Source organism: Cannabis sativa, chromosome 8, assembly GCF_029168945.1.
Source record: "Cannabis sativa cultivar Pink pepper isolate KNU-18-1 chromosome 8, ASM2916894v1, whole genome shotgun sequence".
In the NCBI taxonomy this organism is placed as follows: Eukaryota; Viridiplantae; Streptophyta; class Magnoliopsida; order Rosales; family Cannabaceae; genus Cannabis; species Cannabis sativa.
This window is the reverse complement of record NC_083608.1, coordinates 21,540,330-21,558,817: the sequence shown is the minus strand read 5'-3', so window position 1 is coordinate 21,558,817 and position 18,488 is coordinate 21,540,330. Positions and strand designations below refer to the sequence as shown.

Genomic DNA, 18,488 nt, shown 5'->3' with positions numbered 1-18,488 from the left:
TGCAAGTTTTGGTGTGGTTTGGATTTGATTTGAGCAATGTATGAATTTTTGAGTTTTGTTTGCGAGGAACCGGAATTCCAGTTGTGCATCCGGAATTCCAGATGGGGTTCTGAAATTCCCAGAACCAGAATTCCGGTTGGGCAACCGGTCTGCCGGTTGGTGATTTTCAGGAACCCTAGATTTTCTCGTTTTTATGTTATTTGGGGTATTTCCATGCTTTTTATCGATAGGGAAACTTTTAGTTTCTAGTTTAAGTCCCCGAGAAGTGATTTAGCGTATCACTTATAGTGTTGTGATTGTTATGGTTTAGGAGCCTGTAAACCGCTGCGCAGTTCGTTCCAGTCAGGTTGACCGGCATACCTAAATTCGAAATTGAGGTAAGATTAGTATAACAGTATGCATATATATTACATGTTTAGCGTGCATGTAGGAAGCCTGGTTGATTACATTAGATATGTATATTGGCTTCGAACCATCTGACTGTGTCACATCGGTACAGGCTAGAGTATGACTAGCAGCTGGAGTATGACCAGTGTACCGAGTATAGGCTGACACTGTATCACATTGGTACAGGCTAGAGTAGGACTATCAACTGGAGTATGACCAGTGTACCGAGTATAGGCTGATACTAGGGTTGGTGGTTCTGTACTATTTGACGTATCACATCGGCAGAGGCTAGAGTATGACTAGCAGCTGGAGTATGACCAGCGTGCCGAGTATAGGCTGATACTGTAACACATCGGTACAGGCTAGAGTATGACTAGCAGCTGGAGTATGACCAGTGTATTGAGTATAGGCTGTTACTTGACAATAGTACCGTCTTATGAACGTTCAAGACTCAGTATCGTGTGGGACACGGCATTTAGGGTTATGGTCAGGGGTATGGGCATCTGATCATAACTCGGGATTTGTGTATGATATTTGTTTATGCTTTTCTTACTGAGTCTGTCGACTCACAGTGCTATGTTTATGTGTAGGTAAGGGCAAGGCTAAGGCTGAAGGACCGTGAGAGCGAGCCGGTGAAGATTGTACATGTCGGGGCGGTTAGGCCTGGAGCGTACGATCCTCGGGACAGCAAGGCTATTCTTGTAATTAGTTGCTAGGCGACAAGTATTTTGTATAGTCAGTGAACTTTTGTAAAATGTTTTGTAATCGGTATCCCGAGTATTTTTGTATAAATAATTTAAAAGTTTAATTAAAAAGAAAAAATTTTAATTAATCACGATTTCCATAAACCTCGTTGATTAGCAACGAGCTGCACAGTATGTTTAAAAATCACGTAATACGCCTATGCTAGTTAGGGTGTTATAGGCAGTCCGAAATAGCTCATAGAGTATGTGGGAATAGCTTGAACTACAGCCTTAAAAAGCACTTCATGACCCCCCTCTAAAAAAATATTTTCACTCGTACTGTGCATGAGTCTCCAAATTTTCTCCTTTATATTGCTGAAAAGTTGTTGTTTATCTCTTCCGAAATATGATGGTAGGCCCAGATATTTTTCATGACATTCACAAATTGGCATAGAGAGTTATCGATGGAAAAAAACTTGGGCAACCAAGGTGGTATTAGAAGAGAAAGACATAATCGATTCAACGGAGTCACGACTTGACCAGAAGCGTGATGGTAAATGTCTAACACTTACTTTATTGCAAGGCAAGAGCTTTCATTCACATGATAAAAAAAGAGGCTATCATCAGCGAAGAGCAAGTGAGAAATAAGAGTAGCATGTCTAGTGAGCTTATAACCATGGAGACAACCAACTCGTTCCTCATGTTTTAGTAATCTTAACAAGCTTTCCAAACAAATAAAGAACATATATGGAGATAAAGGAAACCCGTGGCAAAGACCACGAAAGGGAATCAAAGAACCTGTAGATAAGCAGGTCATGATAAGTGTTAACAATTGGTCGGCGGAGCCCATTTTTCTCATAACTTCCTGAAGAAAACACCATTCCACTCAGCCAAAGGCTTTACTCATATCTAATTTCAAAGAGACAATTCCATTGCGGTTAGTGGTTCTATTTTTAATAGCATTAACAAGCTCAAAAGCCACGAAAATGTTGTCTATAATTAATTGGTTCAAAGGCACTTTGCGTCTTCGAAATGACCAGCGAAAGGACGACCTTAAATCTGGTAACAAGGACCTTAGTAACTATCTTTGAGATCACATTACAAAGGCTAATGGGTCGATAAGTCTTTCATATTTTGTGGTTTTTTAATTTTTGGGATGAGCGTGATGATGGTTTTTTTTCAAACTAGTGGGATCAACACCTTCATTGAGAATCCCCAACACTGCCTTGGTGACCAAATTATCAATAATATTCCAATTTGGTTGGTAAAATATTACAGATATACCATCAATTTTCGGGCTTTCATCCAGACCCATTTGTTGTAGTGTGTCTTCCACTTCAGCTCTAACAACAGTTTGATCAGACCATGTTTCATCTCAGTAGTAACCATTGAAGGAATGGTGTCAATGACCATGAACAAGGTCGCTTCGTCGATATTGGAGGCCTAAAAAATATTCTGAAAATAATCTTGAATTACAGCTGGCATATCAGCTTATGATTGAACTTTGTGGCTTGATTCATTGAAAAGAAATTTAATTTTGTTATTGGAATTCCTTGCTGTAGCTTTTGCGTGAAAAAACTTTGTATTTTTATTCCCTAAATTCATCCAATTGACATGTGAGCATTGTTTCCAATAGACCTCTTCTTGTTCCAATAAGTCATCGAGAATAAATTCCAAAAACTTAAGCTCCTTCATCACATTGCTGGTTCGAGACAAAGAGTTGTTAAGGTTTGTTACTTTGGAGTGGGCTTCTACAATATTTTTCTTCATACAATCATATTTCATAATATGCCATATTTGTAAATTTGTAGCGCAAGACTCTAGGTTGTTGAGAACATTAGTTATAGGGTAATATGTAGATTGGTTATGCCAGCATTGAGAGATTATTTCTTAGCTCTCTAGATTAGATAGCCAGAGCTTTTCAAAGCGAAAGCGACTCCTTCATTTTCCTTGTTAAGGTCATTTAATATTGGGAGTAAATGTAGCAGTAAAAACACGATCATCAGAGTGGAAATAATCCCAGTGGGATATCTGTGAAACCACAAAAATATTATCCTATTAATTATTGACAAAATACCAATTAAGACGCTCTTTTATTGTGTGAACTATAGTCTGATTCTTAATCCAAGAGAACACATCACCATTATAGGAATTTTCATGCAGAAAATAGTGGTCTAAACCATGAAAGGCTGCCATTTGAGATTCATTACGTAAAGATCCACCCTGTTTATTGTTATTTGATAAGATCTCATTGAAATCACCAATTACAAGCTATGGTTGAAGAGGTGAGACATCAGCCAGCCTTCGTAAAAGGGTCCAAGAGTCGTTCCTATTATGTGATGTTGGAGCACCATAAAAGCTAGTGAAATGGAAGCTCGAGTCTTCTTCAAAAATCATAAAACAATCAAAAAAAGAATGACCATAGTTTAAAAGCGTAACATCAACATTATATAAAAGTAGTAATCAACTGCTGAGACTAATTTTGGGAGCCTCTAGACCGTTCTTAAAATTTATAAATTGACAACAATGGAAAACATAATTAATACTAAGATTGGTTTCCATAAGAAACAAAATATGGGGCGATTGTTGTTGGACAAGCAATTGAAGGTGTCTGAATGCACTCGGGTTCCCCAAACCCCGAGCATTCCAACTAAGTATTTTCATGGAAAAATGCGAGGTTGCATTGCAACCTTCACTGTTATGTCAGTGATGTCCTTTAAATATGCAGTAATAGAAATGAAAGGCACAAAACCATCTTCCCCTAATGAAGAAGAAGATGTTGCTCCATCAATAACCCAAGATCGTTTAAGCATTTTCCGCACAGGCAAGGAGTCATTTGGTCTCTTAGAATTACTGTTCGGTGAGATATTTTCTTAATCCCTTGATGTAGTGGCAATGGGCGATGTGGTGGTGAAGGTAGAAGTTACTGGTATGGTTGTGTGATTTAGGTAAGGTAGTGGACCAAATGGTTGTAATGGGGTCAAGGGCGGGTAGGTGGAAAAAAGATTGTGTGGAGAAGTATGGGATGTTGTCCCATGACCAAGATCAGGTATATAGATGTAGGAAATCAGGTATAATAGGTTTAGGATTTGTATTAGTGGTGGTAGTGGAAGTAGTGTTTGGAAACTCCTAAGTAGAGGTAGTGGCAGTTGTAGGAAATGTAGAAAAAGGAGGCATGTTCATTTGACTGATGCGAGGTAGTAAAGGGCGTAGTTGGTTTGAGATTGGAATGATTTGGGGAGAGGCATTGTCATGGTTATTATGGGCACTATGTAGAAGAAGTTGGTTGGAAGACTCTCCGTCATGAAGAACTTGCAGTTGAGGCAGACTACGAGAACATAATGTCGGCAGAGGGAGTGGTGGGCCAATCTATTATGAAGTGGCTAAGTATTTTATTTTGAGAAGTCTAAACGATATCTATCATAACCATGAATAGGGAGTTTTGCACCCTTCATCCACGATCCATATTGAAAATCATTATCATTGCCACTATCCATTCATTCCATAAAAATGATGCAATGTTCAAAGGGATGACCTAAGTGACCATAATCAAAGCAAAATTTAGGAAGTCGCTCGTAGCGGAAATCTACACGAAATTCATCCTTGATATTTGGCAGTCGGATCATTTGACCCCGCATTAGTGGCTTGGTAACACAAAGTTTAACTCCGACACGTAAAAAAGGACCTCAATCTTCATTAGTAGAGTCATCAAATACCTCTATAAACTTACCAATGATATTACTAAGTGCTTCAGCCAACAAACTTGATTTGCTTAAGAAAGGTCGTCGATATATTTGTACCCAAAAAGGAGTGTATGTCATATTTTTCTTTGAGATATTTTATATAGCATCTGGTGCCAAAAATATGATGAGATAGTTTTGGAAGTGCTAAGGTTCTTTATTAAGAACGTGATGTTTGTCTCCCTCACAACCAAACAATATATGAAATAAACCATCATCACCCATGTATTCTATAATTGTGACTGGAAACTGACCCTGCTAATGGCCAAACATTTGATCAAAAAAGCTTGGTTTGTAGATATTTTAAGTGATGAGAATTTTGGCTAAGAGAACAAAGGAAGGTCGAGCCATTGGTTTAGGAAGTGCAACATCAGGAAGTGAATAATAGAACTCTCCTCATCAGTAAGAGAGAGCATTGAATGCAAGTTGTTCATTAGAGGATCCATGAAAAGTAGGAGAAGAAAGACACAAGAGTAAGGGAGTAGGCACCAGCGAGAAGGGAAACATGGCAAATTGTGATGGAGGGAACAATTAACATGAAGAAATTTCAAAATAAAACAAAAAAAACTAGTTGAAAACCAGAATATAGTTAAAAAGAAAACTTAACTTACACAAACCCAAAAAATAAGTACCATATTTTATTAATTCACCCATTGTTGATCTTATTATTGTATCTATTTCTTCACTTGAACTAAGCCAGATTTAATTTATAGTATAATCGTAATCATAATAAAATAACCATTTATTTAATTGTTTATTTTTTTAAAAGAATCTTATAATACTTTTATAATGTAATCACTATTACACTATTTATAGAAATAAAAATTACACTATACATATGTAATCACCATCACACTTTAATTAAAAATGTAACACAAAACTACAAAAGTGGCAATATGGGTCATTGGGATGCGTGTGTGAGGATCATGGGATCGAATCTCAACTTGTATACTCAAAAATATATTTATTAAATGTTTCAATAATAAAAAAATTACCATTACAAAACATATTAAAATAAAATTATATTTATACCCTTCATTTAAAAAAATTTAAAAAGTATATATAATTTTATGAATACGCTACTCATTACCATTTCAAAAATAAATTAAACATCATAATATCATTCTCATTACTATTTCTATTATAATCTATTATCACTAATGTTACCATTCTATTACACTAAACAAAACATTACTTAATATGTATTAGAGTTATGTTATAATTGTCGTTTATAGATTAGAACTTCTTGTACCTAACTTTTGGAAATAGAAAAGAGTCAACATAAAAAGCTTTGACTATGTGACATAACGCAACAAAATATGAAACTGGGGCATACTCGAATAGAGTGATAAGTGACACGTGGCAAGGCATATTCTAAGACCACAAGGGGAACCCTGTTCGAGTAATATAGAGTTTGGCTTGGAACCCTATCAAATTGTATCTTTTGTAGTATACGTCCTGATAATAATACCCCTTAGAATCAAGGATGAGGCCAAGATTAAATAATAGGGTCCATATTCTAAAATAAAATTTTAGTTACCTCATAATTATAAAATAAAATCAATATAAAAAAAATAATGTTAAATTAAGTAATTTAATTTTCTTTTGAATAGGGAATTTCTTTATTAACTAATTACATCAACCACCAAACAAGGTAGCAAATCAGTTGGAACATCCTCCAAACTAAAATGACGATTAGGAAATAAAATAGCAGCCTTAGCAAAGTTATGGGCCACTACATTAACAGATTGTTTAACAAAAGAGAAAGACACAGTACCAATAGTATTAAACAAAGATTTACAGTCCTAAATAACTAAACCAAACAAAAAAATTATTTTTAAAGCTCTGTAAAGCTTGAATCACGCATAGATAATTAGACTCCAAACAAACATTCTGCCATTGCCTTTTTTTGATCCAGCTGAGAGCCTCTTTCATGCCTATAGCTTCAGCAAGAGATGGTTCAACCATGCTATGGGAAAAGGAATTTCTACCCTCAATAAGCATTACATTATAATCTCTAGCCACAAGACCAATGCCATAACTACGACTGCCCTTGAACAATGTTGCATCCATGTTAATCTTAATACTATTGACATTTGGTGGTGTCCAATGCTCTCTCCCATCACCTGTCTGATATTTAGACCATGATGCATCCATGTTAGATTTTGTAGCATTCTTCCATTGATCAAGATAAAAATTAGCAAACACAACAGCGTCACCTGGGTTAAATTCATTATTTTTCCAAAAGAGATAATTTTGGGCTCCCCATATAGCCCAGTAAACAGCAATGACAATACCTTTCTTCTCTAAACTTACTGCTTGAAAAGTAGTGATGCACCAATCAAGAAATTATGCACCAGGCGTGGAATTGTGCCGATCCCTACACGATTCCAGCATACTTGAATCGATCTACAGGTGACCAAGAAATGCAGGGTTGTTTCCTCTGATTCACGGCATAACGAGCACAAGGTACAAACCACCACTCTCTTAACACGAAGCTGTAACAACGTGAGGAGGCACTCGGAGTAAGCACGCCATAGCAAGTTAGCTAATTCGGTGGCACCTTCAGGCTCCAAAGCTTGTGCCAAAAATTTGATATAGTGTCTTCATACCAGAAGCCCTTTTGAAGTTGCAATAAACCATAAGCACTCTTTACCGTGTACATACCTAACACCTCCTTTATCCAAAACAGTTGATTCGAGGCTGTTGAAGCTTGCAAAGGGATACTTTTAATCAACCGTCGGTCTCTTTCCTCATATAGATCCATAATAATCTCCTCGTCCCAACTAGAACTATCCATACCCATTAAGTTTGCCACAGTAGCACTAGAAAGAGTCGGGTGAGTTAAAATGATATTGGGATTAGTTGCATCAGGTACAAGGCTCGCCCAAAACTGATATAGATTGGCCATTCCCCACACACCATCTCGTGCTAGTAAGAACTAGCTCTTTTGATTCAAGAATGCTTTGCCAAACGAAGCTTGGGTTAGAACCGAGTTGAGAAGAGAGAAAGTTACCATCAAAGAAATACCTTGCCTCAAAAACTATTGATGCCAATGACTCGGGTCTGGTAAGGAGTCTCCAACAATGCTTACCCAACATTACCAGATTGAAATCCGCAAGTCACGAAAGCCTAAACCACCCCCTTTCTTATTTTTACCGAGTTTATCCCATGACAATCTAGTGTATACCTTTCAACGCATCCTTTGAAGTTTGTCGCCAAAATTTAGTCATGATACGGTACATGTCTCTACTATTTCCAAAGAAAGTAAGGATGCACTCATTGCATAGGTAGGTAAGGCTTGAAGAATTGTTTTCACCAAAATTTCTTTCCCTACCCTTGACAGAAACTTTCCTTCCCATCCTTGTATGCGTCTACGGACTTTATCTTTAAGATATCCCAAGACCACATTCTTATTCAGAGACATTGTACGAGGGAGACCCAAATAAAAGCTTCCTTTTACCGCCTCATTCATGTGGAGAAAAGAACATATGTGGCTCCTCAAATTAGCTTCAGTATTAACACTAAAAAAAAATTGAGGACTTAACAAAATTAACATGTTTTCCATAAGCCATCATATATGAGACTCTTGGCGCTCTATTAGCCACTTTACAACCATGAATCCAACCATGATTTTCATACATACGCATAAGAGATGACAGTCCCTCCGCACAAAGAATAAACAAATACGGAGAGAGAGGATCCCCCTGTCGGATACCTGGAATGATAGGGCTCATATCATGGCAGCCATGAATAACTTTATAATTAGCTGAAGTAACACATGTCATAATTAAACGAATCCATCTAGGCAAAAAACCCATTTTCTTCAGCATAGCCTCCAAAAAAGGCCATGCTATGTAATCATACGACTTACTCATATCGAGTTTCAACACCATGAACCCTGTCTTCCCCTTTCTCTTCCTTTTGAGGTAATGAAGAACTTTAAAGGAGACCATTGTCTGAGATCAATCTCTCAAGTATGAATGCACTTTGAGAGTCTGAGATAATTATATCCATGAATGGCTTCATTCGATTAGCTATCACTTTTGTGATTACCTTATACAAAACATTACAAAGAGCGATTGGCCTAAGATCTTTCATGGTATCTGTGCATTTCTTTTTCGGGATCAATACCACATTAGCCTCACCACAAGACGATTCTAACTCACCACTTTCAAAGAATCGTTGAACAAATCGAGTCACATCTACTTTAACTGTATCCTAACATTTTTGAAAGAAAGTCAAGGTCAATTTCCACTTAGGTGAGTTTGGTAGAAATCTCTTTTTAGGCCTGAACTATAGAATCCTAGAAGTTGGTCAACAGATTTACTTCTTGCTTTAGGTTGTGAATTTAAGGTCTTTTTCGTTAATCTCCTCCTTCAACATGTCTTCCTTGAGAGTAGCACTTTTTTCTTTGATCTCAGCCTCCTAAAATTTTAGCCTTTAGCTTTCAACACAAGCATCCAACAAATTAACTTGAGTCTTGACATGTTGATAGCTAGCCTTATAGTCATCACCGCACTTCTGTAGCCTCTAGATTTCATCTTTATAACCAGCTACAACATTGTCTATGGTTGACTCTAGCCTTGCTTTAACTTGATGCTTCAGCAACTCCTTTGATTGTGCTTGGGCTTTCTTCCATTCAGCCAAGGTTTCCTCTCTCTTTCACTCTAAGGCATCTTGTTCAGCCCTAAAGGTCTTGAGTTCCAGAGACATCTTAACCACTGCTTTAGAGCACCTTTCTACCAACAAGTTCCCTGGAAGATATAAAATAAAACCAATTGACGACGAAGAGAATATGCAAGAAAAGCTAGATCTTCACTAGTCGTTGTAACCCATCTCTATGCTCCCATCCAACAATAAGTGTCACCTATTTTCTCTAAGAGATCTACAATAAACAGAGCCAAATCACTTTCAACCCTAGTCTGAAGCTTCTCAGAGATGGCTAGATGATCAATAATCAGATTAGGCGCATTAGATCCCACAACCAAATCAGTTAGTTCAACCTTGCATCTGGTGGCAATCACGTTAGTCCTCTGGCGGATCTTAGCTTCCTCAACCTCAATCTTCTTTTGTAAGAATTGACCTAACTCTTCAAGTTGGACATGCTTTTCCTCTAACAATTCCAATGACCAGTCTGGAAGAGTTAAGCTAGTTGAAGGAAGTATAGGAAGAATAAGATTTGCGAAAGGATTTGAAGATGTACGCTAAAATTAGGTCTAGCATCCCGGGACTTGGGATCTAAAACCTTTCTATTAGTATGTGAGATTTTCCTTGGCTTCTACTTCTTCTTCTTCTTCTTCTTCTCTGCCCTCTTCTTTTTAGCTTCTCTTTGCTCCTCCACTCTCCACGCAACTTCTCATTTTTACGGCATTGGTTTAATTGCTGGAAAACCTCTGCCTTTATTCTCTTGCCCTCCGTATCGATGTTAGATCTTGGCCTCTTTCGATTAAATACTATTCATTCACCGTCTTCTTCATCATCTTCCTCAACAGTAATGACCTGAGAGTGGCAAGTGTATCCTGTTGGAAAGGTTCCACTTAAAGAGTCAAAGCCATCGCAACTTCTTGAGCATGAGCTTCCACCGCAGCCTCTTTGGTTTGGGATCCTTAAATAACGTCCAGGACTACAACCTCTAGAATAGCCTCTGGCAAATTGTCTGGAGGTGTTGATTCTTTAACTATGGTCTGGGAAGATGTTCTAGACTTGCCTCTTTGGCCTCTTTGGACCCAGGCCCCATCTGGGCGGTCTGGGTATTTTCTACAAGAAGATCACAAAAGTTAAAACATATGGAAGCAACAAAAACAATAACAGTAAAATAATTTGAAAGCTAAGTCTGGATCCAAACATTAACACTACTGTATTTTGGATCCCCACAAGAAAATAAAGAGATATCCTCTTTGCTTAAGAAGCTACCGTATTGGAAGAACCCTAAATACTTCAGCAAGATGAATGGGTCTACTCTAACACATTAGGAAGGCAGGAGGAAATAGTTTTGGCTTTCAACTATGTCATCTACCCTATCATAATAACGAATCATAAGGTATCTATGGTGGTCTAGTTCTAAAAAATATGGATCAAAGCCTCCTTGATAAACGTGGCCTATGTCTTCTAGATTTGAGGCACGAAATAAACGGAAGGGAGAGTTGCCTCTTCCAGACATGTTGGCACACAAAGCACCTCTATCAGGAATAACTTCAGATGCAGCCTAGCCCACTCTCTAAGCCATTGCTTGTCCTTCTTGATGGTCTTCCTCGCCTCATCTGCGATTATCTTTGCAATAACTTTCTTGACCTTTGGAGCGTCATTATGGACATCACGAGCATGACAGGCATCAATGCCCTGGTGAGGAGTAAGTAGAACAACTTGCCTAAGGTTGGTTGTAGGGACCAGTTTCTCCACCTACAAATCTTCCTTAGGGAAGCCTTTATACAAAGCCTCTCTCTCATGCAAGAAAGAAGTGGTTGTCAGATGTGCAGTATTGTCTAAAAAAAAGAAAAAGAAGTCCTAATTAGATTTTTCACTACAAGATTGAATGAAAAGTTGGAAAGGAGAAAAGGGAGTCATCACTTACTATGCTAAAATTCAAAGACAGGATCGGAACCCTCTTAAACGAAAATTCGGTGGTGAAAAACCAATAGTCCTAGAAGTCATGTGTGTATTTTACCGTGTTGGTCAGACATATTAGCGTTCAATATTGTTTCTCGAGTTGGTCAACCTTGCTCCTATTCTTCCACATTGTATTAGACTTTACTCGATAAAAGTAAATGATTTCCTCCAGGGATAGGACTTTCTCCATCATGGCTCAACACAGGATGAACCAACCCACCAACAACTTGTAAACTTAAGGGATCACCTGGAAGGGCGCGATCCCTACTTCCGCACAGAAGTACATGAAGTAACTTCTAAAAGGAAGATGAGCTCCCATCTCCTTATGATCCAAACACTGAAACAATTAGCGCATTGACATGGAAATTCCCCCAAGATGGAAAGCTTATTCCAGAATAAGCCAGGGATGTTCTTGAGGGCTCGTTATGTTGATCCATCTCCCATGGAGATGAATTATACACTACTCTTAGAGCTGTAATTTCCTCTTGTTCCAAAATTTTGGCCTCCTCGATTTGAGCAGCTTCACCCATAATAGAAACTTAAAAAGAATAAAAAAAACAAACAACTAAATACCCACACTAAAGAAGATAACAAGGGTATGGGAGAGTCCTCCTTTATCACTGCCTGGAGAGGTCCCCACCGGACCCTACATCCAGAAGCAAGATTCTCAAAGAACATTGTTCCAAAGTATATCTTCCAGAACCATAAGAATCCCAGACAAAGGATTTAAAATGAAACGCATATATTGCTGACATTTGGCTATATAACCATAAATTCACTAATGAAGACAATATTTTTAAGAACCTAACAATATTTACAAATAGTATATGTAAAAGGTCTCTATTTTGAAAGGATGTTCATAACTTCCCCAAATAGCTAAATCTTATTCTTTTAACTCCTAGAGTGAACATCATCAAGTAAGGAAAACAAAATTCAAACATTGTTTAGAATTTTAGATACTTAAAGATCACTTACTTGATAAAGATGAAGAACTTAGGGGTGGTGGAGGATTTGAATAAGAAATTCGAACGTCGTGCATCGGTCTTAAAGATACTCCCACCAAGGAAAGTTGGTCAAGGTGCACAAGCCTAGTATTAAGGGAATGAGAATTTATTAATGAGCGCTTCGATCTCTGCTTGAAGATCCAGTGGTCATGATAGATTTAAAGAGTCAATGGTTAAAACTGGGGGTGGCACTCCTGAGTATTCACGTGCACAAATCGGAAGAAGAGGACAAAGATACTGGTTGAAGTAATGGTTCATTCTCTAAAAATTTGAATGCAAAATTAAAAATAAGCAAAAGTGGTAAACATACGATTTCTACGATATTTATAGTACTGAAATGGCGATCTACATGCCGTTAAATCAATGGCTCAAATTGTATCCAAAGAAACATAAAATGCATTCGACGGTCCAAAAAGCTATCAAATTTACATTTGATTCATTGCCTGGAACCAAGATATTTGAATGATAATATTTGCCTCAGGATAATCGCTGACATGATCATTTGTCGTTTTTTTGCAAACCCACGCTTCACACACCTTTTTAGTAAGCGTAATTTGCATGAGCAAATGAAAAAATTCTACATGTCGCTCCATTTCAAAAAGCAACAAGTTGTCAACCACAACTTTTCTACTTAGAATTTAAAAAGGTTTCCACCGTTTTAGCCTCCACATGGCCTCAAGCCATCTGAAAGGAGACTACAAGCCTCTAAAACCCTAAAGTTCTGAAGGCTTAGGGATAAATATTATCTGTGTTTTTGTACAGAAGACACGTGTAATTCGAAGATGGTTTAGTTCAGTTACAAATAGGTCTAAATGTAGGCCTAGCCAAGTTAATGGATTGCATCCATTAGCTAGGTCAAGCCATCTAGATGATGGATGAAGATCTCGTCTAGATGAGATAAGCATCCAGCATAACATCTCTCTAGATAACATCAAGTAGTGCTTCAGAGAGAGTGCTTAAGGGACGTTCAGATATCTAGCTCCGTATCTCACTTATTTATTATCAAATCCCATAATATCAAGACTTATTTCCAAGATCATGTCTGAGAATCGAATATTATAAGTAAATAAATGGAGTAATCATCAATCAAGCATTTATGTGTCTTTATTATTGACAAAGGTAGGACATGTTTTGACAACTATCAACATGATGTGGAATCCACGTTAGTAGAAGATAAAGGCCTCATGGGTCGGGCTTCACCAAAGAAACCTAAAGTCAATATGTTATTTATTTTTACCCCACTAGTGGGCAAGATTTACATATGAGAACCCTAACTCTATAAATATAAGAAAACTCATTCATGCAAAGGGTTAAAATCTAGAAACTTGGGAGCTAAGGAAAATTCTAAGGTTCAAGCACTTGACAAAATACTTATGTAAATCAAAAGGCTTTTTAAGCCTCATAATAATATTGACTCGTGGACTAGAGGTCGTTAATCCTTGAACCATGTAAAAACTCCTGTGTTATTTTTTGTTTTTGATCTATTTCATTAGCTTTATTACATTATATATCAGTTTCTAAAATTGTAATGCCCTACTTGGTTAGGCACGCTTCAGTGTTTTCCAAATTACTGTGCCAACCTTTTCTTATCAAATAGATTAGTGAAAAATGTGATTAATTTAAATTTTATAAATAACATAAACTTTACTGAAATAAACATATCTTTTACAATTTTCAAGATCATGTATTTAAACTCAAATTAGGAATCCGATAAGCAAAGTAATGCAATGCTGTAAGTGGATCAATGCCACCAAACTTCTCGGTGGCCTCTTTGATCTTGATGAAACCATCAGCTTTGTCTAGAAACTCTTAAATAGTGTACACTGTTTTGAGTTTCAAGTTTTGCCATAATGGACTCATAGTAGCAAGTCCTACTGCCATTGCCATGAATTTAATGTCTTCACTGAGTACCCTCGTCTGAGTGGATGCCTCTAAAAATCATTATATATAATTCTTTTGAGGCTCATCTTACTCTTGCTTGATACATACCAAATTGTTGGGCTTGATTGGTCTTTCTCTTGATGGTGAGAAATTGTCATAGAACGCTCTTGCAATTGCTCCATAATAATTAATAGATCCTAGAGAAAGCTTGATATACTACTGATGTGTTGTTACTAACAGGGTGGATGAAAAGACTTAACATCGAGAATCATCTCAAACACCTTGCAGATTGATCTGCACTTTGAAATTATGTATGTCAGAAAGAGGGTCTCCCTTTCCTACATACATACTCCATTTCAGCATCCTGATCAAGATGGTCAATGCGATGACCCTTCTCGAGAGTGGAGATAGCTTATCTCTATTGAGACTCATGTCTACGATACCTCTCGAGGCAGCAAGGTCTCTCACCAACTCATGTAAGCTATCTAAATCCGTGTGTGTGACCTTTTGGGAAATATCCATTAGTTACTCCACCTGAGCAACTACTTCATCTTCAACAAGTTACTTTGCCTGAGCAAGTGGTTGGTCTTCACTGCCTACATTTCAATGAGATGGAATGGAAGCTTTAAACACATATGGGTCTCGATGATTCTTAGAATCATACCGACTTTTCTTAGTACAAAAACCATCAAATTCCTCCTCTCTTTGCCTCTTAAGAGGATGCGCTATTTGAGGGTTAATGAGCCTAAGAACTTGTCCGATCCTACCCTGAATGAACATTTGAGAGGGTTGAGCTTCATACTATATTTTCTCAGTATTTTGAAGTATTCATCCACATTCTCTATGTGCCCCTAGCCTTTTTGGACTTGACAAGCATGTCATCTACATATAATTCCATGTTTTGTCCAATCTAATCTTTAAACATTCAGTTGACCAAGCACTGGTAGGTTGCTCCAGCAATTTTTTAGACTAAATGGCATAACCTTGTAACAATATAGACCAACATCTGTTTGGAAGCTAATGTGTTATTTAATTGGTGGGAACATCTTGATCTAATTATAGCTTGAGTAGGCATCCATAAAGCTTAAGATCATGACAAGCAAAAGCATCCACCAATTGATCAATCCTAAAAAGTGGGAAACAATCCTTTGGGTATGACTTAAATAGGTCGGTTAATTCTATGCATACTCGCCATTTACTGTTGGGTTATGGGATGAGCACTGGGTTTGATACCCAAATCAAGTAAAATGCCTTTATGATGAATTTTTTAGTTTAGAGTTTTTCCACTTCCTCTTTAAGAGTTTGGGCTCTTTCCTTGTCAAGCCGCCTCTGTTTTTGATGTATTGGTCAGAAGTTGCATGCATCAATATTTAAGGCGTGAAAGATTACACATGGACAGATTCTGGCCATATTATTATGCAGCCATGCAAATACATTGAGGTTTTTCCTTAGAAATTCGATCAAAGAAAATTTTATTTCACTTGGTAAACCTTGCCATATCTTCATTGTTGTGGTCGGCATGGTTGGTTCTATCTCTACGTCTTCTAGTTCATCCACCAACCATATTCTAGTATCAGGTCCTCAAATCAGAGATCAATCTCATTACCCCACCTTGAGCAAATTCATATTTGTTTTCAATTTGTTTGGCCTTTGAACTTTGGCTGAACTTGTCTTCCTTCTTCGCCTTAGTGAGCGCAATGTTGTAACACCAACGATTTATCCACTGGTCTCCTTTTATACATCCAAACCCATTTTGGTAGGGAACTTGACACAAATTTGGTAGATGGAAGTTGCATTTTTCAAGTCATACAGATCTGGCAGTCCTATCATCACTTTGAAAGTCGATGGTATGCCTATTACCAAATTTTGCCTTCATTGTGCTACTGGTGGGCATTCTCCCTATAGTGAGGGGGAGACAGATGACACCTAGTGATGCAATACTTTGGCTTGAAAAAACCATAGATTAATTGGGCACACGGAACAAGGTCTTTGATCCGGAGGCCTATCTTCTCGTATGTTGTTTTAAAGAGAATGCTCGATGAGGCCCTGTCATAGATCATGGACCGTGTTATAGTCATGTTTTCTATTTACACTTCTACAACCAGTGAATTGTTGTGGGGGTAGTGGGCGTGTGCAGAATCAGCATCGTTGAACAATACATTTATGTCATTTGGGCATGGTTGTTTAGAAGTTCATTAATCCACGAGTAATACCTTCTAGCTCTGCTTATATTAGAGCGTCCGAGCATACCTTTCTTGTATCCCCAATGATATGGGGTCCTCTTACTATTACGCTCAGATGCCCATCCATAGGTGGTGGCATTAGGCAATTCTGGCCGTTGTCTCCTTGCTGAGGGGGTCTCTGATTTTGATTGGTCTTCACGTACCGATTCCATTGGAAATTATTTCTTCGAATGAGGAACTTAATTTCCTCCTTCAAGTTGTCACATACATTTGTGACGTGGCCAAAATCCAGGTGAAAATGACAAAACTTGGTGGTATCTGTTGCGAAAATTATAAACACTACACAAGTATACGCAATCAAGTAGTAAACTCACACAGGTGAGGTCGAACCATAGGGAATTGGATTAACTACTACTAAACTATACCTATAATTCTATTTGGCAAATCGAAAATAATTATGATTTAAAAGAATTAAAGTAAATCAGAAAACTTAATAACACAATTTAAAGTTAAGCAAGATGAGATGATAGGGAGGAGAATCCTGTTGTTGTTTACCTAAATTGTTAATGCCTAATTGCTATCCTATTCTTGAAGTGAATGACAGATTATAGAGTAACCTAGCTCTTTTCAGATCTTCTAGGTTCTAAATCACATGTTATCTAATTAATTCCTTAATTAAACTAACATGAAATCAGCATTAGGTAATAATCTACTTGTCACATAAGTCATGTGAATACTCTCGTTTCACATAGAACATCGATTATCCAAATTTTAGCATTCTCAATTCTCACTTTTCAGATTTCGAATTGAGATCGTAAAGCATGCACAAGGTGATCAATCTTAAACATGAAATTAAGAACAAATTAAGATAATTTCACAAACAAGAATGGAGGAATGGCAATTAAACATTAACTAGGCAAAACATTAAACAACAATCATCATCCTCCCTAAATGGGAAATTTAGTTCAGAAATAAATCCATAACCATTCCTATAACAATATTCAACATAAAGAAATTAAAGAGGAATAGAGAAAGAAACTGTTGGTGGATGAATTTTGGATCTTCACTTTGAATCACTCTGCTCTTCCTACCGCTCTCTGCTGTGTTTTAGGGTTCCAAATCGCTTCCCCTGACTTCCAATCGCAGTTTTCTATTTATATCTAATTTTTAGGGTTCGTCAGACAAAAATACCCCTGACCGTACGGACGCTCGCCGCGACCAAAAGTGGTCTCGCCGCGGCCAGATAGGCTTCTAAAAACCACGTTTCTGCCCAGACTTTCTAGCCGCGGCCATGGAAATCTCGCCGCGGCGAGATGGAATTTTCTGCTTCGATCTCTTTTAGTAAAATGGGCATAACTTTCTCATACAAACTCCAAATGAGTTGATTCAATATGCGTTGGAAAGATAAAAAAAAAAAAGAGATCTAAAGCTTTTATGTTTTGACTTTGTCCAAAATATGAACAGAACATAGTCAAATTTAGGCTTGAAGTTTATGCTTTATTCTCTTTCAAAATTTTCTCTATTTTATAGATCACTGTTTTTCGAAATTTATCCAATTTATACATTCCAAGTGTAGAAACCTGAAACCAAAGAAAACAAGCGTAATTCTATTTCAAAAATATTAATAAAGAAGAAAAATAACTATAAAATGTGACCCAAAACTTAGGCTAAAAATAGCCTAACAGTATCCCTCTTATTTATATATTTTTTTACTAGAGGTGGTCTTCTATATGGCACTAACGATTAGGTTGCCATAAAAAAATTTCCTTTGCATCAGTGAGGATAGAGAATGCAGTGTACCGATGTGCTCTCTCATGAGAATTTTGTTGGTTGGCACTGTTGAATTTTCCCTTCTTTTAGTTTCCATTACTGTCGTCGTTTCCATTGTTCGACAATTTACCACCATTATTATTATTGTTATTCCTTGTGGTTGGGAATTTAGGTTGTTATAAATGGGGGCTTCAGGGATCTTACTCGTATCGATATTATTGAGGTGTACGC

At 37.4% G+C, this 18,488-nt stretch overlaps 1 protein-coding gene across 1 annotated transcript; it reads right to left on the bottom strand.

Annotated features, from left to right (window-relative positions):
* Positions 1-6,435: 6,435 nt before the first annotated feature.
* LOC115699961 (uncharacterized) lies at positions 6,436-7,721 on the bottom strand. Its single transcript, XM_030627507.2, has 4 exons — positions 7,478-7,721; positions 7,224-7,388; positions 6,701-7,125; positions 6,436-6,615 (listed from the first exon to the last, which is right to left on the bottom strand). The coding sequence occupies exons 1-4, from the start codon at positions 7,719-7,721 to the stop codon at positions 6,436-6,438; spliced, it is 1,014 nt and encodes a 337-aa protein (XP_030483367.2).
* Between the last annotated feature and the right edge of the window lie 10,767 nt (positions 7,722-18,488).